The sequence below is a fragment of the Odocoileus virginianus genome, chromosome 3, assembly GCF_023699985.2.
Source record: "Odocoileus virginianus isolate 20LAN1187 ecotype Illinois chromosome 3, Ovbor_1.2, whole genome shotgun sequence".
Taxonomy (NCBI): Eukaryota; Metazoa; Chordata; class Mammalia; order Artiodactyla; family Cervidae; genus Odocoileus; species Odocoileus virginianus.
The window spans coordinates 20707132-20732743 of NC_069676.1; the positions used below are offsets into that span (position 1 = coordinate 20707132).

Sequence of the window (25612 nt, forward strand, 5' to 3'; positions counted from 1 at the left end):
TCTTAAATAAGATTCTCATAAGAAAATACTAACAATAAAGGAAATGGTATATTTCACTGTCTTAGAAACATGTTCATCAAAAAATAACCATTTAAAAGAACAAAAAGCTAGAGTTGGAAAATATATTGTAATTCATATGCCCTTCAGCACACAGGTATCCAGAATATATAAAGTACTTCTTTCTATCAAAAGAAAAAGCACCCAAATTTAAAAAAAAAAAAAAAAATGGGCAAAAGAAATAAAGAAGCACTTCATTAAGAGGCGAGACTCTCCAGTAAACATGAAAAAGTGCTTAGTCTTATAATGAAAAGCTCTGCATAATTTTGGAATTAATGATGAGGGAAGTGTTAACCTTGCTGCCTCCTGTTTGAAGTTTGGTGGAAGAAACAAGAACAGGGCTAAATTAGGGGAAGTTGTAAAGGGCACTGGGACCACCAGGTGGCGCCACATCACAGTGTGACTTCCTGGGGTCTCAAATGTGTAAAAAGGTGAGAGCCAGACTTAATTGTCCTCATATTTAGTTTGTTTATTTTAGGTTGTGCGGTGTGAATTGTGAAAGTTTATAACGTGGTAATTTTATTTACATACACATTGGGGAATGATAACCACAGTCAATACATTCATCATCTCACGTAGTTACGTTTTTTTTTTTTTTTTTGCAGCATTACTCACAATAGGAAGATGTGCAGACTAGCTCAGTATCCATGGATAAGGAGAATGTGTGTGTACATATACATATAATTTTTTCATTTCTTTAGCAAGCTCACCTTCCTCAAATTTCTTGCTAAATGATGTAATTCATCAAAAACAAAAAAGGTAGAACAAGGTAATTTCTTAATGTTTCCAGATATGTCTGTGGTCCATAGTGAAATGTTTCAGAAGACTTCTCCTTCACCGAGGTAATAAAGCATTTCCAATCAGGAAATACAGAATTTTAGACATTCTGTTTGGATAATCTTCAGATGATAATGGTTAGTGTGGATATAGCTATTTCCTAATACAGTGTTTGTACATTTAGACATAGGCCTTGGAATATTTAATGAGTGGTGGTTTTTTCCAGGCCCCCCAAGGGAAATTTTCCAGAAAATACAAATGGCCCGACTCTGAACAGGAATGAAAAGCAGACAAAAGAGCCCAATTAAACTTCTAAAAATCTACACTGACCAACATCTCCACAGACTCCTGGCAGCTGCTCATCTGTTCTGACTACTTGGTATTTTTTATTTTTTAACATTGACCATCTTGGTGGATATGTAATGGTGTTTTATTGTCGTTTTTGTTTTCATTTCCCTTGTTGTTAGTGGAGTTGAGCTTTTCATATTTACGTGAACCACTTAATTTGCACTGTTACGAAATGCTTTATGAGTATTTTTCTTACCAATTTATAAATATTCTATATGTATATATATGTATAAGCTGTGTATGTATATATATTTCTGGATATGGCTGCTTCATCTGTTATATCTGTGGCAGGTATCCTCTCTCACTCTTGGCTCGTTTGTCATAGCCTTAATAGTGTCTCTTGATGAAGTTCTTAATTTTGAACTAGAGAAATTTGTTCTCCTTTATGGGTAGTGCATTGTGATCTGTTTAAGAAGTTTTCCTCTACTCCAACATATTTATATTTTTTAGATACTTGGGTGTTTTGCCTTTTAAATTTAGCTCTGAAATATATCTGGAATAGGTTTTTATGTGTAGTGTGAGGTAGAGGTCAGGTTTTATTCTCACACCTACAGATCATTCCCACACTTTATTGAAAAGGTAAGTTCTTGGCACTTGAATGACATCAACTATCCATATGTATATGAATTTATCTGGAGTGTGTTCTCTTTTATCAGCTGTTTGTTCTTCCATCCCCAATATCTCATTGTCTTAATTACTCTAGTATTATAATACATACTAATATCTGGTAGAGAAAGTTTTCTGACACTGTTCTTTTTCAAGTTTATGTTAGCTATTCTTGTATCACTGCATTTCCAAATGAATTTTACAACCAGCTTATCAGCTTATATACATACATATGCACACACAAACATCTGAAGTTTTGAGTGGGTTTTTCTTGAAACTGTACACCAACTTGAAGGAAATTACTGTCTTTATAAAATTTAGTCTCATATCCCAGTGTATGTCTCCATTTACTTAGATTTGCTGTTGCTGTCACTATTTTACTCTTTTGGTTTAAGGGTTTCATATTCTCATATAAGATTCATTTTTAAGTGTTTAAAGTATGTTTTTTTCTTCTCCTGATTTATTGAGTTAAATACTTGGCAGATAAATATTGTGTATGATTTAGATATGTGTCTTAGTTCATTTGGGCTGCTGTAACGAAATACTACAGACTGGATGGCTTATGAACAAAGAAATTTCTTTGTCACAGTTCTGAAGCCTGAGATGTCGAAGATCAAGATGCTGATAGATTTGAAGTCTGATGAGAACTTGCTTTCTGGTTCATAAATAGTGTGTCCTCACGGAACAGAAGTGAGGGATCTCTCTGGGACCTCTTTTATAAAGGGCACTAGCCCCATTCATGAGGGCTCCACTGTAATGACCTAATCACCTCCAAAGGCCTTACTTTCTAATATCACCTTCAGAGATTAGGATGTCAACATATGAAATTGGGGGCAGGGATCACAAACATTTATTGTATAGCAGTATACACTATATAATGTGATGGTTTTATACACGTATACGTTGTAAAATGACTGTTACAGTTAAGCTAATTAATAAAGCCATCACCTCACATAGTTACAGTTTGTGTGTGGTGAGAACACTCAAGATTAACTTACTCTTTAGCACATTTCAGGTTTATAATACAGTAGTGGTAACCGTGGTCATGGTATACAGTACCACTCCAGAACTTACTCATCCCACATAACTGAATTTCTGCACATTTTGATCAACATCTCCATTTCCCTCCACCCCTCACCCCTGCGTAAACACGAGATTGCACATATTAGTGAGATCATGCAGTATTTTTCTGTGCTTGTCTTATTTTGCTCAGCATAATGTTCTCCAGGTTCAAGCTTGTTGTCACACATTGCAGAATTTTTTCTTTTTTAAGGCAGAATAATGTTACTGTGTGTATATGCACAACAAAGTACATACACACGCCCCATACTTTTATCCTTTCGTCTGTCAGTGGACACTTAGGCTGTTTCCAGATCTCGGCAGTTTTTGTCAGTAATGCTGCAGTGAAGATGGATGTGCAGATGTCTCTTTAGCCAGCAGTCAGCGATGAGCTGGGACCCTCAGTTCTACAAGAAAATGAATCCTATCCACCACCTGCCTGAATTTGGAAGTGGCTTTTCCCCTAGTTAAGCCTCCAGATTAAGCACAGCCCAGCTTACACCTTACACCCAGCCAAGCTGACCCACTGAATTTCAGATTCCTGATGTACTGAAGTTATGCCAGTTTAAGCTGTTGAATTTGTGGTAATTTACTATATAGCAAAAAATAACTAATAGATTGCTTTTCACCTGTGTGACCTTGGGAACGCTGTGTATATCTCCTGTGCCTTAGTTCTCTCATCCTCAGATCAGGTTAACAACAACCTATCTGATAAGCTATGAGGATGAAATGAGTTAATGCAAGTGCAATCCTTTGATATCGCTTAGCCACCTAAAAAGTTTCTCGGTAATTGTAAGCTGTATTATCACTCCCTGTGGCTTGTGGCTTCCCTGGCGGCTCAGATGGTAAAGCGTCTGCCTGCAGTGAGGGAGACCAGGGTTCAATCCCTGGGTTGGGAAGATCCCCTGGAGAAGGAAATGGCAACCCACTCCAGTACTCTTGCCTGGAAAATCCCATGGATGGAGGAACCTGGTAGGCTACAGTCCATGGGGTCGCAACTCTCTCCCTCTCTCTTTTTTCATAGCTGAATAGATCTTACCCCGACTCTTCCACCTCATCTTCTTTTCTAGCATTTAATTTCTTTGCCCAATATAGTCTTGGCTGGCCGAGACTCCTTAATCAAAGGGTCATTTATCAGACAACCTCAAGTATCCTAAATATAACCAAAATGCTCCAAAATTAAGTTGATTGCATGTAGAAAATGCATTATAGTCTTGACTTTTCAATGAGACCCAGAGCTTTCTTGTTTCCTAGAGTAAAGTCAAAACTTAAAACATGTGAGTGGGAAACTTGAAGGAAGCATATTAATAGCAGTAGGGCAGCCTGAGAGAGAAGCTGTCTGAAAACTCTATAAAGAGGACTCACCAGGCAGTCTGGGGGCATAGACAGGATGCGCCCCAGGGATCTCTGAGGGTTATTACTAAACAAACATTGTCTTGAAATATGTATAATATTAGAAATATACTTCAATTTTTTTTTTAAGTTTTTAAATAAAAGATCTCTTCTTCAACAACAAAATAAAACAACTCACAATGTTAAGGTGGGCAAAATCTTAGAGATTTTTCAAAGAAGAGAAATGGCCAATAAGCACAGGAAAAGATGTTCAACATCACTAATCAAAAATAAGTGAAAAAAATTACATATGAAATACCTCACATCCATTGAAATAGCTATGCCCACCCCCCAAAAAGAAAAAACTGGAAAACTACAAGTGTTGAAAGGGATGTGGAGAAACTGGAACCCTTTGTACTCAATGAAAATGTAAAATGGTTACATCTCTGATAGAAAAGAATATGGAGGTTCCTGAAAAGGTAAGTAACAATACTGCCACGTCATCCAGAAATCCCACTTCTGGCTGTGTATCCAAAAGACTTGAGAGCAGCCTCAAAGGCGGTTTTGTATACTCATGCGTTATTCACAATTGCCAAAAAGTGGAAGCAGCCCAAATGTCCACTGATGGATAAATAGATGAATAAAATGTAGTATATATATGTAAGTGGAATATTCAACTTTTAAAAGGAAGGAAATTCTGAAATATGCTGCAACACAGATGAGTTGTAAGTAAAGTAAAATGTTCAATAAGCCAGGAACAAAAAGACAAATACTGTATGAGCTATCTAGATTACTTAAATACATAGACACAGAAACTAGGATAGTGATTGCCAAAGACTTGGAGAGAGTGAAATGGGGGGCTACCCAGTGTTTTGCAAGTTGAAAATGTTCTGGAAGTTGGTTGCACAATAATAATGTGTGTAACAGTATTGAAATGTGCACTGAAAAATGGTTACAATGGTAAATTTATGTGTATTTTACTACAGTTTTTTTTAAATGCCCCCTAAAAATCTAACCCAAGAAAGATTAACAAATGAAATATTTGTGGTGGCTGCAGCTAGAGAAGGAGAGGAAAACTAATCACGGTAGCAGAGGATTTCAGCTCCTGTGAAACCAGAAGTATGTTAAGGGCAGTTTGTATATACCTAATAAACCCAAACTCTAAATGCTGGCTCCTCCTGGGTCTCATCCATAAAATCTGTAGGGCACTAGAGATCAAGTAGCTGGTCAGCCCTGAGATTTGCGCCAAGGGCCAGAACTCACAGGGAAACTTGACCTTGGGTTTTAACTTCCGCTTGTCAAGCACTCATTTCACCAAGACCCTGGGCCTTCATCATGCTGAGGAGCCGATGAACCTGAAAGCAGCTATTTTTCTATCATCACCAACATTAGATATTTAAACCCTATTTGAGCTCAGAACTTCCTTTGAGAGGCAGAGTAATAAGCAAGATGAACTAAAGAATGGTTTTCTGTCCCAGGAAGTCACACAAGGGGTAGGTGTTGCGTCGTCATCTGGAGATTGGCTGGGGACCCAGGTGCTCGGCATGGTGGGAGGCTGGGGATCCCCGGTGGACTCACTCACTGCTGGCACCCAAAGACTGAGCCTCCTTTCTGGCTTCTGACCTTCCCACAACCTGCAAGCCCACTGTGACCAGGAATTCAGGGTAGGTTCAGCTGCTAGGTTGTTCCTGGCATTCTGGGTTACTGCTTATTTCCTTTTCAGTATTTTTAATTTTCCAATTATAAAATATTCTGCATTGGGTCATCCTGAACCCTGTGCTGCTGATACCTTTTGGTTTAAAGAGGATGACATCTTCCCAGGTCTCCAGGGTCTGAATACAGTCTGGGCTCCTGAGAAACAAAGGGTTTGAGGCTTCTGAGCTGGGTGTTTTTCATCCAGGTGACAGGGAGGGAGAGCTGAGTCCCGCAGAGTAGCTTAGAATCCTGTCTTTCTTCTTACCTGTAAATCTTGTCTCCTTTGAAACAAGCACTGACTGACAGATAAGGTCTTAACTCCCTCCTGCATTTTGTCCTACAAGCTTTCCTGCCTTTGTCTTACTATAACTCTCCATTCTCCTTTTAAAGGCAACTATTCTTCTCCCAGTCCATGGGGTTTGGGTGGGACTGAATCAAAGTCACCTGCCGCTATACACACACGTGGGTATGTGGCTGCATGCGGACCTGTGTGAGGTGTTCCTTAGAATTCCTAGCCTGGAGGTCAAGGCCAGTTTTCTGCATGACCCCGTGATGTTCATCAGAAATGGTTAAGACAGCTATGCCAGCTATTGGTTATTTGACCTCAAGCAAGTCATCTATCCTCTAATCATCTGTTCCATCACCTATATATGACGTTGGAAGAGTAAAACTCTGTATGAGGATGGATTTGAGAATGAGCCAAGCCCACGCCTAACAGGTGACCAGTGGTTACTAAATGTCTCCTCGGCTTCTCCTGCCAGTGTCCCATCCTCTTGGAGCCCCATAGCCAGACCACCTCCCTTCCCTGTGAGGCCAGGAATGTAAAGTGCTTTTGGCAATCTGGAACTAATTGAAGTCTGATAGGTAAAACAAAAATTGAACCTATATGTTAATTAAAATTGGAAAGAAAATAGAAATCATTGTTTTGTGTTTTTACCACCTTTTTCACCAGAAGCATATGCTACTGACTTTCTCTCATACAAGGCCTGGTATGTCCTTCATTCTGAGAACCACCAAGGGTGGCGTTGAGCTAGACTGACACACCTGCTGTTCTCTGGTTGGTGGTTGTATGTGAGAGCCACAGCAGAGACTGTGAGGCAGGATGGGGTCACCACTACCAAGCAGAGAAAGGAGGGTGCCAGCATCAGGGAACAAAATGAATGGCCTGCATTGTAAAATCCAAGTCAAAAAGGTCTGTTAAATCCTAGAAGACATTGTGTTTGCCGCTTACTGAATTCCTGCGGCAACTGGCTGGTCTGCACTGGTGTGTCCCTTCCTTAGTGTCAGCATACAAGGAAAGGCCTCTGTCCACATCACAAGAGTTTTTTATACATGGTATTGGTCACATGAGACTCTGTGTCAACATCTGTGTCTGGCCCTGTGTGGTAGCATGGGCTTTAATGGAAAACATTGAATGATTTTCCATAGACACATGTATGGTTTTTCTGTAGACATGCACCCTTAGGTCCCTGCTGTGTGCTAGGCATGGTGAGGATGCTCTGGAAAAGCATCAGGCATCATCTTACTAGTGGCATCTAGGTGTGTAACGGCCTCTACATCCAGGGACTCCTGCTGCTACAGGAACGCATATCCCGGGGTGCTGGGCAGTTGCTGAATAACGAGCTTCTGACATGGTCTCATGGGGTCTTTGGTTCCTGTGTCAGTCATGTCCCCATGAACCCTTTTAGCAAGATCTCAATTGTGAAAGCACCATTTCTACTGGCATAACATGTTGAACACAAGATAAACTCAGTTTATCCCAAGTTTGCACTTAAGAGGAATAGAGAAAAGGATGTCAGGTGACTGAGTGATTTGCATTTCTCAGCTGTATGTCCAAGTTTGTTGGGAGGCGGTTCTCATCGGACACTTGATTATCTCTGTACATGTCATACTTTTCTTAATGTTTCCCTCTCCTTTCCTACTCTGCTGTCACTTTAAGCATTTTTTAAATTTATTTTTAATTGGAGGATAATTGCTTTACAATGTTGTGTTGGTTTCAGCCATGTGTGAATCAACCAGTGGGTATCCGTATGTCCCCTCCCTCCTGATCCTCTCCGGCCATCCTAGCCTCTGGGTTGTCACAGCACCAGGTCGAGCTCCATGTGTTATACAGCGGCTTCCCACTAGCTATCTGCTCTACAAATGATGACGTGTATGTGTCAGTGCTGCTCTCAATTCAGCTCCTTCCCCTGCTGTGTCTTTTCTGTCTGTATTCTGCCCTGCAAATAGGTTCATCAGTACCTTTTTTCTAGATTGCATATATATGCGTTAAGTATCTGCTGTTGCTTTTGAACACCTAATCTGTTCTTTGACTTGCTAAGCATTTACCTACCGATATGCTTAAGTGAAAATTGTTACCAACCTGGGCCCTTGGACTCTTAATCATTAATTCACACTGGTAAGTGGCCAGAGAATTTCAGGCAAGACTTTATCAGAGCTCACGTAGCACAAGTCAAAGCAAGAAACATCCTTGCCTGCCTCCCCAGGAGGAGCTGCTTGGGTCCTTAAATGGAGCAACAACAGGGCAGGTTCATGGGTTGGAGAGCAGGCAGAACTTAGGTGATCTTCCCCCACTTGGTGGTGCCCTGCAGGGACCATGTGCACACCCCGCTTTTGCTCCTGGCGCTCCCCAGATGGCAGGCTTGCTCACCGCTGCATACAGTTACCCCAGTTGCGCCTGCTACAGTTACTTTTAGTCACTTACAGTTTCTTTGATTCCTGTTGCTCAGGGAGATGTCTGTCCAGGTGTACACACCCCGTAGAGGAGCCCAGGTCCCAGTCCATCTCAGGATCATATCCTCAAAGTTCATTCACATTGTTGGATGTGTCAGGATTTTTCTTAACACTGAATAATATTTCCTTGTTTAGTGCATACTGCACTTTTTCTATTCAGCTGTCAGTGAACACTTGTGTCACCTCTGTATCTTGGCTGTTGTATATAATGCTGCTATATTCTTGTGTGCAAATATGTCTGAGACTCTGCTCAGTTCTTCTGAATATGTAAAGATCATATGGTGGTATTTTCAAGTTTTTTTCTGATGACCCTCTGTAGTTTTCCATGGCATTTGCACCATTTTACATTCCCACCAGCATGCACAGGGTTCCAATTTATCCATATCTTCACTAACATATTATTTTCTGGGTTTTTAAATTTTGTTTTTAACCAAAGCCATGTATTTTATTGAGTATGAGGTGCTATCTCATTATGGTTTTGATTTGCATCTCCCTCATGGTTAGTGATGTTAAGCATTTTTTTATGTGCTTATTAGCCATTTATCTTTAAAGAAATGTCTATTCAGGTCCTTTACCCACTTTTTAGTTGAGTTGTGTGGTGTTATTGACTTGTAGTTTTTTTGTTTTTGTTTTTTTTTTTGAGCTTGTGATATAGTTTTTTTTCCCATTTATTTTTATTAGTTGGAGGCTAATTACTTTACATCATTGCAGTGGTTTTTGTCATACATTGAAATGAATTAGCCATGGATTTACATGTATTCCCCATCCCGGTCCCCCCTCCCAGCTCCCTCTCCACCCGATCCCTCTGGGTCTTCCCAGTGCACCAGGCCCGAGCACTTGTCTCATGCACCCAACCTGGGCTGGTGATCTGTTTCACCCTAGATAAGACTTATAGTTCTTTGTATATAATGGATATAACCCTTTGTCAGATTGGCAAATATTCTCCCATTCTGTAAGTTACCTTTTTATTCCCTTGATTGTATTTTTTTGATGTACAGAAGATACTTTTGTAGTAGTCTTGTTTTTCTGTTTACTTTTGTTGCCTGTGATTTGATTTCTTATCCAAAAATGTCATTGCAAATTCACTGGCATAAACCTTTTCTTTCATGTTTTCTTCTAAGAGTTTCATTGTTTTAAGTGAGTTTCACTGTTTTAAGTCTTACGTTAATGTGTTTGATCCACTTTTTGTATATCGTGTATGGTAATAGTCTACTCTTGTGTCCTCTTCAAAATTGGTATGTTGAAACCCTAATGCCCTATGTGATGGTATTAGTAGGTCAGCCTTTGAGAATTGTTTACATCATGGGGACTTTGCCCTGAATGGAATTGTTGCTCTCAGAGGCTCCAGAGAGATCCCTTGCCTCTTCCACCATGTGAAGACACAGAAAGAGGGCATCTGCTATGAGCCAGGGAGCACGGCCTCACCAGAAGGAACCACACTGGCACCTTGATCTTTGACTTCCCAGCGTCCAGAACGGTAAGAAATAAATTTCTGTTGTTTATATACAGTATCTAGTCTGCGGTATTTTGTTGTAGTAGTCTGAACAAATTGACATGGTTCACCTTTATCCTGTGTGTGCATATCCAGTCTCCCCTGAGCCGTTTGTTGAAGACTGGCCTAAGCATCCTTGTTGAAAATCACTGAACCAGACACAGGAAAAGTTTATTTCTGGGCTGCCTATTCTAGTGGTCTATGTATCTGTTTATGATAGTACTACATTGTGGTAATAACTGTAGGTTTATAGGAAGTTTTGAAGTATAATACCTCCAACTTTGTTCTTTTTGAAGATTATTTTGGCTCTCTCAAGGGTCCCTTGAGATTCCATGTGAACATTAGGATGGATTTTTATAGAGTACATTAAATCTGTAGGTCATCTGGTGTTAGTGGCATCTTAATAGTATTGTCTTTCAATCTATGAACACAAGATGTCTTTTAATTTATTCGTTTTTCTTTTATTAGTTTCTCTCACTAATGGTTTGTAGTTTTCAGCATGCAAGTCTTTTGCCTCCTTCAATTCAGTAGCTCAGCTGTGTCCAACTCTTTGCGACCCCAAGGACTGCACATACCAGGCCTCCCTGTCTATCACCAACTTCTGGAGTTGACCCAAACTCACGTCCATTGAGTCGGTGATACCATCCAAATCATCTCATCCTTTGTAGTCCCCTTCTCCTCCCACCTTCAGTCTTTTCCAGCATCAGGGTCTTTTCCAATGAGTCAGCTCTTCACATCAGGTGGCCAAAGTATTGGAGTTTCTGCGTCAACATCAGTCCTTCCAATGAACACTCAGGATTGATCTCCTTTAGGATGGACTGGTTGGATCTCCTTACAGTCCCAGGGACCCTCAAGAGTCTTCTCCAACACCACAGTTCAAAAGCATCAATTATTCGGTGCTCAGCCTTCTTTACAGTCCAACTCTCACATCCATACATGACTACTGGAAAAACCATAGCCTTGACCAGACGGACCTTTGTTGGCAAAGTAATGTCTCTGCTTTTTAATATGCTGTCTAGGTTGGTCATAACTTTCCTTTCAAGGAGTAAGCGTCTTTTAATTTCATGGGTGCAGTCACCGTCTGCAGTGATTTTGGAGCCTGGAAAAATAAATTTTACCACTGTTTCCCCATCTATTTGCCATGAAGTGATGGAACCGGATGCCCTGATCTTAGTTTTCTAAATGTTGACTTTTAAGCCAACGTTTTCATAGTCCTCTTTCACTTTGATCAAGAGGCTCTTTAGTTCTTCGTTTTCTGCTATCAGGGTGGTGTCATCTGCATATCTGAGGTTATTGGTATTTCTCCTGGCAATCTTGATCCCAGCTTGTGCTTCATCCAGCCCAGCATTTCTCATGATGTACTCTGCATGTAAGTTAAATAAGCAGGGTGACAATACACAGCCTTGACATACTCCTTTTCCTATTTGGAACCAGTCTGTTGTTCCATGTCCAGTTCTAACTGCTGCTTCCTGACCTGCATACAGAATTCTCAGGAGGCAGGTCAGGTGGTCTGGTATTCTCACCTCTTTCAGAATTTTCCACAGTTCATTGTGATCCACACAGTCAAAGGCTTTGGCATAGTCAATAAAGCAGAAATAAGACATTTTTCTGGAACTGTTGGCTTTTTCTGTGATCCAGCAGATGTTGGCAATTTGATATCTGGTTCCTCTGATTTTTCTAAATCCAATTTGAACATCTGGAAGTTCACAGTTCATGCACTGTTGAAGCCTGGCTTGGAGACTTTTGAGCATTACATTAGCAGCATGTGTGAGATGAGAGCACGTGTGTGTCAGTTGCTGAGCATTCTCTGACATCGCCTTTCTTTGGGACTGGAATGAAAACTGACCTTTTGCAGTCCCATGGCCCCTGCTGGCATATTGAGTGCAGCACTTTCACAGCATCATCTTTCAGGATTCGAAATAGCTCAACTGGAATTCCATCCCCTCCACTAGCTTTGCCTCCTTGGTTAAATTTATTCCTTAGTATACAAAAACATAACTAATCTTTGTGTGTGAAGTGAGGTCTGATAACTTTGCCTTTTCTTTTTCTTGTCTGTTCTGGCTAGGACTTCTAGTGTTTTGTTCAAAGTAGTGACAGCAGACATCTACATTCTTGGTTCCTGATCTCATCAGTCTTTCATCATTGACAATGAAGGACATCATGCTTGTTGCCTTTTCATATATGAACTTCAGTTTCCTTCTAGTCCTAGTTTGTTGTGTTTTTATTGTGAAAGGGTCTTAAGGTTTGTCACAGAGATGACCAAACGGGGTTTCCCCCCATCGTTCTGCAAACATGGTGTATTACAGAGACTGACGTTTCTTCTGTTGAGCTATTTGTGCTTTCCTGGAATAAATCTCTTGGTCATCATGTATCATTCTTTTAATGTGCTGGTGAATTCTGTTTGCTATTATTTTGTTGAGGATTTTTGCACTTATTTCTTTTCTTGCTACTTTTACAATTCTGTCTTTTGACTTTTGATGGTTTGATTAAATCTTGGTGTGGGCCTCTTTGGATGTATCCTACTTTGAGTTTTTTAATCTCTTATTTTTGCTATGATCTGAATGTTAGTGTGCCCTGGCACTCACCTTGCAGTTCTTGAGGTATGGCCTTTGGGACTGCTTCAGTCATAAGGGTGTAACTCTCAAGAATGGGATTAGTGCCTGGCTCTGGACCCTTCCCACCACATGAATATATGAAACGTCTGTGCCTGGCAGAGGGCCCTCCCTGCATCCAACAGACTGGTCCTTGGTAAAGGTCACCAGGTCATGCTCTGAAGATCTTTCTAAAAAAGCATCTTACTTTCTGCTCCTGTAAAGGAGTAAAAACCCGTGCCTAGGTGTTCAGTGAATCATTGGTCTAAAGGTGGTGAACACAGGTCTAGTGAGCTGTGAAAGCTGTAATGAACTTTGGAGAAAATTTGGGGTTAGAATTGAACAGTTTGTATTCTCTTGCTCTTACCTTTCAGTGAGCCTAAAACCATCCTTTAATACCAGAATCACCAGTCTTACAGCAATTGTTAAGATACTACTTCAGGATCAGAAGATCCAAGTCTTTGGGACTTTTTAAATTTTGTACAAAGATCAGCTAAAAACCTATTAAGATGAGGAGACTGAGAAGAGAAGGGTAGGGGCAAAAACAACCCACAGGCTACTTGTACCTGGTAAAAGCATCAACAACAAAACCCTCATCTCAGAAACATCCTCAAAGCTTAGGTGCTGAAATATTAATAGTCAAAGGTAAAATTTAAATTGCCTTTTCACCAGTCTGCTAAAACCATCTTTTTAAGCAGAAGGCATGTAAGAATTTTGCATTTTCAAAATTTTAGCGAATTCCATTCTGACACTTTTTATAGATTTGTCCTACTTTTTGTGCACATGTTATGCATATGCTTTGAAAACATGTACTCCAAATAGACTGCCTCATTAATATACGTTTCCCTTTAGAGTCCCTGGCCATGAGATATTATTGAAGCTTTTTGAGAAATCATTTTCTGATACTTGACTTCTACTTTAGAATTAACATGATATAGCAAACCTAAGTGATCTGTTCTCAATACCTGACCAACCACACACTAAAGATTCTCTAACAGGATCTGGTAAATATACAGACATAGTCTGTTCTAAATCACATTTTCCCAATGTGATTGATATGTAGCAGTCCCCCTGACTTCCACCCTCACAACAAACGGGTACCCCTTCCTCAACTTCTGACATCAAAAAAAGTACCTCCAGACATTTTCAAGATGTTCCCTGGGGAATGAAACTGCCTGCACTTTCTGTGACAATGGAAATACTCTGTAACTTCTGATAGAGTGACTGGGAAATAGAATTCTTACCTTTACTATTAAATCCTACATATATATTGTGAGGACAAAATGCTTCAGCATGAAAAACTGAGTTGGGTACCTCTGGTTAGTAGTCATAACTCAAAATTCACTTACAGCACTGTTTTAGCATTTCTTGTGTTTATTAAATATCTCCTAGAAAGAAAATAACCAAGTCAGGATTGAAAAACATTTATTGAATCAAAATCAAATACTTTTTTATTATCTACAAGCCAACACTGAACTTACTTTATTCAAGAATGAACACAATGTACAAAAAAAGTATGCTTATATTATAAAAATATGTCAATTTTATCTCCTGGGTGCTGAGCAGAAGTCATTTTAAACAAAATCAAGGCAAACTTGCTTTCTATAATAGAACTGCTATAATTTAATAACAAAAGTGAAAGCTAATATATACTCACAAAGTATCTTTAAAGGCCCACTGATAATGCTGCATCGGAAATGCTGAACCCAATCAGCATAGTTCACATTTCCGCTCTATGCTCATTGGCACCACTTCACGCCTACATCACAGGAAAGCACCTCTTTTAAGAATGCATGTCATTAGTTAACAGTTGTTAGCACATGTTTCAGCAAAATATTAACAGTCAATTCTATTTAGTTAGCTTCAATTTTCAAATGAGACACACTGTTATCGGGAGCAAATGACATCCCAAGGTTTAAAAACCAACTTATCAATGGGGGAAAGTGGACTCCCTAAAAAACCTGTGTCCAAGGTTAGTATCTTAAAATTCTTGGTAATTTTCTTATTTCTTGAGTCATTATTGGCACCTTCCTTGGCATGTGTTCCTGCACACAGTGTGGCTACTTGTGCCTGTCAGAGGCAGCTGCAGAACAATTAGAGGCTGAAGAGAGCAGCCTTTGGCTTACCATGGAGACATGCTCCAGTTCTCACTGGAGAATTTGGTCCTTGGAGAATCAGGAAAGCGAGCGATTGAGAAAAAGAATAAAGTCAAATAATGATGTAGGGAAAAGGGACCAGGGCTCCCTGTACTGTTCTAGTAGTTACATAATTATAAACTCTGCACTAAAGTCACAATAGAAGTAGACTAGCATTATCACTGACACCACCAAACAAGCCATGTTCTTTAAAGAGCGTGCAACCGCAGCATCCCCGTCAGGACCCTCCCTGCCGAGCAGAACAGTGGTCAAGCAAAATCCAGAATGGAGTATCAACACAATTAATGACATCAAATGAATTCAAGTTTAGAAGTTATTAAATTGCAAAATGCCTACTCTGATTGCTAAGCATAAATGTTTTTTGTTGACAGATTCTCTGAAATTGACACCTATGAAGATCAAAACTGCAGAACTAAAGGACTGAATAATCTAGTGCCTGCGGTATAGGGTAACTTAAAAGAACTGGGGGAAGAAATCCTGCCATGTTTTGCCTCTATAAACCCAGTATTTATTCACTTACCTATTTAATAAGAACTTGTGATTAAGGTGAAGAGAACAGCTCTAGATCTTTCTCTATGCAGTTACCTAATTCCTTACTGTTTTCTTCCAGTCTAAACTAGACATAGGATTTTAAATTTCTAATGGAAACCAAACCACTACCAGGCTTAGCACTACACCCTTATGTGGAAGGAGGAGCATTTATAGAAACACAATTTGTGAAGAATGCTTTGAAGCCCAAGGATTCTTGGCAATACCTTAAATCACCATGCAGGTTGTTCTCACAGGCAAACAACACAGCCAGATCAGCCGCTGCTCCTGGAAACTTCCACTGTCCCAAAATGTGAACATGGAGAGGCCAATGACTCCAGAGTCCATGCTTAGAAGTAGAGGCTAAGCAGCTCAACAGACTGCTACTGGAAGCCAACTGGATACCACAGTATTAAACATAAACAACTAAAAACGGAGACCAAGCACATACAGAAATGAACAGCTACTAAGAACATGATGCTCAGAGTCAGAGTGGATGAGGGGATTACCACACACTCGATAGATAACCACACTTGTTTACAATCCCAGGTCCTTGCTCGCAAATAAATAGATTGAACATTTACAACAGAATGAATGCCTTATGAATGCAAGCTTTTCTTTTATTATAATTCTAACTAAATAAAAGTTATACTTCTAAAATAAGCTACAAGTTGCCTTTTTCTGTGAAACTGATGTGACTTGGTGCCACAGCTCACCTTTCTCTAATAGCAGCAGTATCATCCACCCATGGCAGCCAGGAACTGTCCCTCTCTGGCATCCTGTGGGGTCCCACACAAGCAACTTCATAAAGCATGCAGACACTGCTCTGCTGCAGTTTCATATGAACAGAAATGATCATTGTGCTTACGGGTCACATACCTTCCAAAATATACATAAATGGTAACAAATTAACAAAAGCAGGTCTTTGCTTACCAATAAAATCAATAAAGCAGAGGGGTTGAAGGTGGAAAGAAAAATGTGGGGGAAGAATGCAAAACAGTGCTAGCATTCACAAAAAAAGATCATGCTAAAATCAGATCCATATTCATAAAAATCAAGAATTAAGCCACAATCCAAAGAACTCTGTCCATGAGTCCAAAGGCATGCATGCCAGTTGAAGGAAATGCAGGATTCTTCTGACAAGTTTCTTCAGAGCAGAACAGGAACGTGTCACTGGAGCAATCACAACAGGGTGAACAAGACGCCATCACGCTTCTTTTTTTTGTAATTGAAAAGGAAAGAAAAGCAACCATGACCAAAAAAAATTAACAGTGGGAACAAAACAGAGAAATTCACAATGACCTATAAAACCAAAAGAAAAAACCAAATTATTTTTATACTTCAGGAGTTTCATCCTTCCATTTAGACGTTGTCTTTTAAATTTGAAAAGTTTATTATGAAAGATTTACCCATAGTGGTGTTAAATATAAAATTACTTCACCACACATGGGATTTCACACAATATCAGTACTCAGTAACTTCATTCATGTTTAAAGGACACATAAGAGATACTAGAACCTCAGTCAGAGGCTCCCCCAGAACAAGATGTCTGAAAGCATTTAAAGTTTCTCAGAAGGAAAACAACAATCTGAAACTAATACCCAAATGCTGTAACTGACTATGAACAAACTATTTTTGCCTTTTCTAGTAAGTTCACTTTTTTTTTTTAATAAGACTTTTATTTTTTGAACAGGAGTCTGAACTAAGCCTCTCCTTGTCAGTGGCCATGGGGCTCTGAGGCACTCACCGAGGAGAAGTCCGGGGCTATCCTGCCTTTGTGTCCACCAGCTGCATCTGCACGTTGGCGGCCATGCCACCCCCGTAGCCTCCCTTGGACTGCATCTGGTTCTGAATGGAGCTGACCTGAGACGAGAAAGGAAAAGAACAGGTCAGGAACTAGGGCCACTGCAACCAGTCAATTCTTTTAACAGTCTGGCTGGGCTGTTTTTCCCAGAAGGGTACTTTTTATAGAAAAAAAGAAAATATATATCTATATATATCTTTTTATAGACTTAGAAATTGTGTGGCTGAACCATTCTTTTTCTTTTTTTCTTTTGCCAAAACACCCCCTACTCCACTTCACTATTACAAGAAAAAAGTTTTGTAGTTCACAAGGTACATTTCAAAACCAGGAAAGGAACTTTGTTCCTCAACCACCTTAATTTACAACCATCTCACATATGCAATCACCTCAATTTCTTGGATTAGAATCCAAAAAATAAAGTAGGAAACAACCAAAGATAAAGTCCATGTGGTAAAATTTACATAGTATAGTATTGTGTGCATGCTAAAAATGACTTTGGTTGTGTCCTACTCTCTGCAGTGTTATGGACTGTAGCCCACCAGGCTCCTCTGTCCATAGGATTCTTCAGGCAAGAATACTGGAGTGGGTTGCCATGTCCTCCTCCAGGGGAATCATTCTCTCCAGCTTTTATCACATGATTAGAGCCCCTGAACTTTATTTGACTCATCCTCTGCTGAGCCTATGATGTCTCCTTAACACACCGGGGGATTTGTGCAGAAACCTGTGGCCAGCAAGTGGTTATGTAAGAGAAGACTGAAACATCTCTAGTCAGTAACGAGTTAACACCCTCAGAACAGGCTGCTCTCAGGTTTACAGAATCACTTCCAAATACGACATCATGTAACCCTCACAACAGTGCCAGGAGGAAGCAGCTAAGAGCTAAGCACCTGTGGAAGCCCAGGCGTTTTACCCTCAACCCTGATAAAGGCAGAACCCCAGGCCTGCACACTCCTTTTACCTGTGGCTGTGAAGTGTGGCCCCAGGTGTGCCATAGACCCTCCAGGACTTCACACACCTCGACACAGCCCTGCCCGGCAGAGGGACAGGACCCTGCTCCACCCACCAGGGGGCTTCCACAAGCCTCAGGACCACTCGGGGAAGGCACTACAAGAAGAGGAACTATGATCCTGCAGCCAGCATAAAGGAGTCCATAAACAGACAAAATGAGACGGCAGAGAAATGTTTCGGACGAAGGAACAAGATAAAAACTCACAAGAAACAACTAAATGAAGAGAGAGCTACAGAAAAAAAAAAGAATTTAGAGTAATGATGGTTAAAATGGTCCAAAATCTTGGGAAAAGAATGAGGCAGAGATTGAGAACTTACAAGAGATGTTTAACAAAGAGTTTACAAGATGTAAAGAACAAAGAGATACCAAGAATACAATACCTGGAATGAAAAATACACTAGAAGGAATCAACAGCAGAATAAATGAGGCATAAAAAGTAAATAGCGGGAAACAGAATGGTAGGAATCCCTGTTAAGGAACAGACCAAAGAGAAAACAATGGAAGGAAACAGGACAGTCTCAGATACCTCTGGGACATTAAACACACCCAACATTACATCATAGGGGTGCTAGAAGGAGAAGACAGAAACGGCCTGAGAAAATACCCAAAGAGGTTATAGCTGAAAACTTCCCTAACGTGAGGAAGGAAACACTCCATCTAGGATGTGCAGAGCGGCTCACAGAAGATGAGCTCAAGGAGGAACACACTGATCAAACTGACAAAAGATAAGGAAAAAATATCAACAGCAATAAGGAAGGGCAACACGTAATATACAAGGAAATCCCCATAAATTTATCAGATGATTCTTTAATATAAACTCTGCAGACCAGAAGGGAGTAGCATTATATATTCAAAGTAATGAAAGACAGAGATGGAAAATCTCTATACAGTCAGCAAAAACAAGACCGGGAGCTGATTGTGGCTCAGATCATGAACTCCGGATTGAAAAACTCATGCTTAAATTGAAGAAAGTAGGAAAACCTAGGTCATTCAGGTATGACCTAAATCAAATCCCTTAGATTATACAATAGAAGTGACAAATAGATCTGACAGAGTGCCTGAAACACTATGGATGGAGGTTTGTGACACCCATACACAGGAGGCAGCCATGATCAAAACCATCCCCAAGAAAAAGATGCAACAAGGCAAAATGTGTCTAAGGAGACCTTAGGCCCAATCATGAGTATGAAAATGAAATGATGATTAGAAAATGTCCAACAAACGTAAGTCCAGGACCTGATGGCTTCAGACAAACTACATCACATGTTGAGAAAAGAGTTAACGCCTATCCTCTGAAACTCCTTCCAAAAGACTGAAGAGGAAATATTCCCAAGGTCATTTTATGAGGTCAACTTCACCCTAATACCAAAACCAGACAAAGATACCATCAAAAAAAAATAATAATAAAGGAAAGAAAATTCCAGGCCAATATCACTGATGAACAAAGATGCAAAAAATACTCCCAACTGTATATTAAAAGGATCATACACTATGATCAAGTGACATTTATCCCAGGGTTGGAAGAATTTTTAAGTATCTGTAAATCTATGTCACAATCCATTGTCACATTTATTCAACAGAGTTTCAGAAGTCCTAGCCATGACAATCAGAGAAGAAAAAGAAATAAAAGGAATCCAAACTGGAAAACAAGTAAGACTGTCACTGTTTGCAGAGGATATGATACATAGAAAATCCTAAAGATGCCACCAGAAAACTACTAGAGCTAATCATTGAATTCAGTAAAGTTGCAGTGTACAAAATCAGCACACAGAAATCTTTTTCATTCCCATACACTAACAACAAAGACCAAAAAGAGAAATTAAGGAAAGAATCTCATTTACCATCACATCAAAAACAATAAAAAACCCAGGAATAAGTCCACCTAAGGAGAAAAAAGACCTCTACTCTGAAAACTATAAGATGTTGATGAAAGAAATCAGAGATGACAGAGATAGCAGGATATATACACCATGTCCTTGGATTGGAAGAATCAGTACTGTCAAAATGAGAATACTACCCAAGGCAATCTACATATTTGATTTGATTCCTATTAAATTAGCAATGTCATTTTTCACAGAACTACAACAAAAAGTTATTAAATTTATATGGATACAGGAAAGACCCCAAATAGCCAAAGCAATCCTGAGAAAGAAAATCAAAGCTGGAAGAAACAGGTTCCCTGACTTCAAGACTATACTATAAAGCAACAGTTATCAAAGTAGTATGGTACCGGCACAGAAACACAGATCAATGGAACAGGATAGAAAGCCAGAAATAAATTCACCCATCTATGGCCACCTAATCCATCACAAAAGGAGGCAAGAGTATACACCGGAGAAGAGATAGTCTCTTCAGTAAGCGGTGCTGGAAAAAAAGAATGAAGTAAGAACACTCCCTAACACCATTCACAAAAATAAACTGGAAATGGGTCAAAGACTTAAATGTAATAAGGCCAAACCCTATGAAAGTCTTAGAAGAAAAGATAGAACACGGACATAAATTGCAGCAAGATCTGTTTGAATCCACCTTCTAAAGAAAATAAGTGAATGGTACCTAGCTAATTAAACTCAAAAACTTCTATACAGCAAAGGAAACCATAAACAAAATGAAAAGACAACCCACAGAACGGGAGAAAATATTTGCAAATGTGGCAACCAACAAGTGAATAATTTCCAAAATATACAAACAGCTCATGCAGTTGTATGTCAAAAAAAAAAACCCAATCAAAAAGTGGACAGAAGATATAAACAGACATTTTTCCAAAGAAGGCACACAGATGGCCAAAAAGCACATTCAAAGGTGCTCAACACTGCTAATTATCAGAGAAATGCAAAACAAAACTACAGTGGGGTATCACTTCACAAGGGTCAGAATGGCCATCATTAGAAAAAGTCGTCAAACAATAAATGCTGGAAAGGGAGTGGGGGAAAAGGGAACCCTCCTCCTGTTTATGGGAATGTAAACTGGTACAGGCCACCACAGAGAACAGGATGGAGGTTCCTACTATGTGACCCAGCAGTCCCACTCCTGGGTGGGCATATATCCCGAGAAAACTGTAATACAGAAGGATACATGCACCCCTATGTTCATAGCAGCAGTACTTACAATAGCCAAACAACTTAAGTGTCCACTGACAGAGGAATGGATAAAGAGAATGTGGTAGATATAGACAATGGATTTTTATTACTCAGCTATTTAATAGAATAAAAATGCCATTTGCAGAAATATGGATGGACTTAAGAGATTGCCATACTGAGCAAAATAAGAAAGACAAGTGTATGATATCTCACATGCAGAATCTTTAAAAAAGTGGTGCAAATGAACTTATGTACAAAACAAAGAGTCACAGGTGCAGAAAACAGTATTATGGCTACCAAGGGGAAAGTGGGTGAGAAGGATAAACTGGGAGACTGGGACTATGTAAAAACAGAGAACTGTTCAACAGAAGGACCTGCTGTACAGCACAGGGGATTCTAGCGCTCTGCAATGACCTCTATGGGGAAAGAGTCTAAAAAGGAGTGGATATGTGCACAACTGATTCATTTTGCTGTATACCTGAAACTAATACAATGTAAATCAATTATATTCCAATAAAATAATTTTAATAATGAAATAATGCCATTCACAGTACAATGAATGGACCTAGAGATTATCATACCAAGTGAAGTCAATCAGAGACAAACATTATCAGTCAGGTGGAATCTAATTTTTTAAAAAATGAACTTATTTATAAAACAGAAAGACTGACAGGTATCAAAAGCAAACTAATGGTTCCCAAAAGGGAAACACAGGAGGAAGGGATAAATCACATACACTAGTATATACAAGACACATAACCAGCAAGGCCCTACTGTATAGCACAGGGAAATCTACTCAATATTCCATGATAGTCTATATGAGAAAACAATGTAAAAAGAATATGTGGATAACTGAATCACCTTGTTCTACACCTGAAACTAACACAGTATTGTAAATCAACTATACTCCAAAAATAGAATCCAATGACTTCAACTGTATTCCTAATTTATTCATTAATACTGTAACTCTGGATGAACTATTTATCTTCTGTGAATATCAGGTTTCCTACTTGTAAAATGATTAAAGATGACACTCTCTCCTAACCATATTACAGGGCTACTTTCTAGTGAGATAAAAATGCTGGGGTATCTTTTTTATTCTGGCCGAGCTGTATGGCATGTGGAATCGTAATTCCCCAAGCAGAGATGAATCCCATGACCCCTGGCAGTGGAAGAGTGGAGTCTTAACCACTGGACCACCAGGGAAGTCCCAGTGGGGTATTTTCTTACTTTACTAAAACAAAGGCACAAGGTTACCTGCAGACTCTAAAGTGCTCTTAGTATATCGTATCTTAGTTTGTATCAATCAGAAGCATTTTGGAAACAGAGAATGAGAATCACACTAGATTGCTAGGAGCGGGAGGAATAGAAGGTCACGGCCTAACAGATTCGGAGTGAGGCAGGTTTAAATACATTCTAATTGAAAATAATAAAACATAAAATGCATAGCTTATTTGCGTCCAGTATGTTTAAGGCGAGAACATGTGATTGGATCTTAAATGGGTAAGTTTTCACTCATGTACTGAAAAATTCACTTATGTGGAACTAATTCCAGTGATACCACATGAGTTACTGCAATATCTATATTCACATGACTAAACAACTAGTTTAGGTAAGAGTATCTTAAAAAAGAAACTAAAATCTACAGGTCTGTTTAAGCAAGCTTGCTCTGCCTGAGGAGGCTGTGGCCCACAGCCCATCAGTTCACTTCCTGCTCCTTTCTGGCAACACCAGGTTTTGTGGCACAAACTTGGATTTTACCGTGGTGCCAAATAATTTCCTACCTAACACAACATGTTATCCTAGACTTTATAGGTATCCTAGGCCTATTTACAACAACACCTTTATATTTTTACATGGTACATTCATAATGCCATGCAGATTCTAAGAAAGACAAATCTGCTTTTCTTCCAAAAGTCAATTATTTAGTTTGAAACAAAAGAATCTGGATTTCCAGTAAGTAACCCTCATCACTCACGTGAAACGTCGAGCTGGATGAGTTACAAGCTGGAATCAAGATTACCGGGAAAAATATCAACAACCTCAGGTAACTGGATGATACCACTCTAATGGCAGAAAGTGAAGAGCCAAGAAGCTCTTTAGAGCCTCTTGGTGAGCGTGAAGGAGAAGAGTGAAAAAGCTGGCTTAAGACTCATATAAAACAAGTAAGACCACGGCATCCGGTCCCATCACTTCATGGTCAACGGAGGGAGACGCGGAAGCGGTGACAGGACAGACTTCCTCTTCTTGGGCCCTTCTGACTCCCGCGACTGGAGCCCACCAGGCTCCTCTGTCCATTACGTTTCCCAGGCGAGAATCCTGCCGTGGGTTACCATTTCCTTCTCCAGGGGAATATTCCTGACTCAGGGATCGAACTTGGATCTCCTGTGTTGCAGGTGGATTCTTCACCGACTGAGCTACAAGGGAAGCTCTTTTTTGCCTACATAGTTAAATTTTCATGAACACAAGTAGGGAAGATGACGTGTTATGAGAAAGAAATTAAAATTCATCAGCTATAATAAATTATAAACCATTCATTCTATTTATGTTTGTCACAATGACCTTAATATTAACAACAGTTAACAGTCCATTTGGTCTCATCATTCCACAGATCCAGGAAACAAAGCTACTGAATTGTATTTTAACAGCAACCCAATGCCTCTTACATTTCCACAAAAGCAGCTCAGTGTACTTTTCCTACAGACTTAAAACAAACAAGCTGTTTCCTTTCCAGGAAGCTACAAATGTCATCCCTTAGCTTACCCAGTAACTGCAGTGATAAACTTGTTTGCTGTATCCAGGATACCCATCTACCTATTTCACAAGTCTGTCCTCCTGTTAAGTTTTTTGTGAACACTGTCCAGTAATGAGCACACAATGCAGCATGTCTGTGTTTATGAAAGCCTTACTAACTCTCTGATTCTAAACACTTGAGGGAACATTCAGACACACGTGCGTACTTGAGATCTGGGGGGAAAGCGGCTCTGGATACATGGTCATTTGCTTCAGGGCAAGGATGAGACACAGCCCAGATAAAAACCCCCTCTACTGGTTTCTATTACACTACTCTGTATTTCTCTTAGATGCAAATTAGGGAGTAAGAGTTCAACTGAGTATATCTAAAGTCTCTTCTGAAGTTCACCGAAACTTCTATAAAAAAGAGCAAATATGTACAACTTTTAATCCTCTGCTAAGTGCATGAGAACTTATGTTACAGTAATAAATAAATTCTAAGCATTCTAACATCAGATAAAGGCTAATATTTTATAAGGCAATGGGACAAACACATATGCAAAGGCAACTAACTGAACTTAAGAGAACAGAAAGGAGATTAAATATTACTAAAAAGCTGCCCTCAAAGTTGCTGGGTGGGTGGGGGGTGAGAGGGATGGGGGGAATGATGGCATGAGAATCCATGCGATAGTAACTTCCTTTCTGAACTCAAATCCTTTAAAAATTTCAAAGCGATTTTTCAGAAGAAATGTGCCTACAGAGTTTAGTACAAACAGAAAAACACATGGCTTGACAAACTAAAGATTTTTTCACTTTCATTTTCTTCTCTTCATGCTCACATTAAGTATGTGTATTAAATGTCTGTAACTCAGTGGGCCGGACGCACATATGACACGCCCAAGGCCCCACCCCCTTGTTCCACCCTTGTACTTACAGAGTTCATCCCACTGAACAGGTCACCTGACCCCACGTGAGCTGTGTGCACGAAGTTTGTGGGCTCTCCAATCATACTTCGGTCAATCCGCCGGCGCCTTTTCTAAAACATAAGGAATAATGTTCAGAAAATGGTCTTGTTAACAAAAAACTTATTCTGGTAGATTTATACATTATGCACAAATGACTCTTCTATGAAAAATGTTTTTGCCCAGGACAAGAAAATATCTAAATCTTGGTATCACCACAACCATCTCCTACGATGAACTCTCTCAGAGAAATATATGCAAGAAAAACAAAAAAAAATTGGTAAAGTAAAATAATATTTAGAATTTAAAATAGATTATTTGATCGAACTTTGGCCATCCATGTATTTGTATAATAACCATTTAAGTCTTATTCTTAAAAAAAAATATGTAAAAGTATCATCTGTAACCACTGTTCATAACAAAGAAGACAGTATGTCGGAAGTACTGAATTCTGAGTTCAAACACAACACTCTACGTCCATCATTAAACACTGATGCTCTTTTGATGGTTATTACTTAGATGACAGCCAACTGCCCTTTCCTGCTGGAGCAGATCTGTCGGCTAGTGGTACAAGGGAGGTTTGGTTCTAGTCCAGTCACTGATTTCTGGTCTCTTCTGGCTGAAAGTTACAAACAGCCACCTGAGCTGTGCTT

General features: G+C 39.6%; 1 protein-coding gene and 1 long non-coding RNA gene across 5 annotated transcripts in view; one reads left to right on the forward strand and one right to left on the reverse strand.

Moving 5' to 3' along the window:
- Positions 1–1219: 1219 nt before the first annotated feature.
- Positions 1220–15965, forward strand: LOC139034342 (uncharacterized). Of its 3 annotated transcripts, none has more exons than XR_011486769.1 (4): positions 1223–5843; positions 7875–8026; positions 9881–10084; positions 15218–15965. It is a non-coding gene; the product is annotated as an uncharacterized lncRNA (long non-coding RNA). The 3 variants fall into 3 exon arrangements; XR_011486770.1 differs by having other exon boundaries at positions 9884–10084; XR_011486768.1 differs by having other exon boundaries at positions 1220–5843; positions 7875–10084.
- Positions 14099–25612, reverse strand: part of CDC42SE2 (CDC42 small effector 2) — a 47564-nt gene continuing 36050 nt past the window's right edge. Inside the window, exons 2-4 of one of the 2 annotated variants that reach the window (XM_020900773.2) lie at positions 24932–25033; positions 17122–17237; positions 14099–16589 (exon numbers count right to left, since the gene is read on the reverse strand). In XM_020900773.2, the coding sequence (XP_020756432.1) occupies positions 17139–17237; positions 24932–25033 (201 nt within the window). In that variant the 3' untranslated portion in view covers positions 14099–16589; positions 17122–17138. Of the gene's footprint in view, positions 16677–17121; positions 17238–24931; positions 25034–25612 lie in introns of both variants that reach the window. The other variant, XM_020900731.2, reaches the window with a different exon arrangement.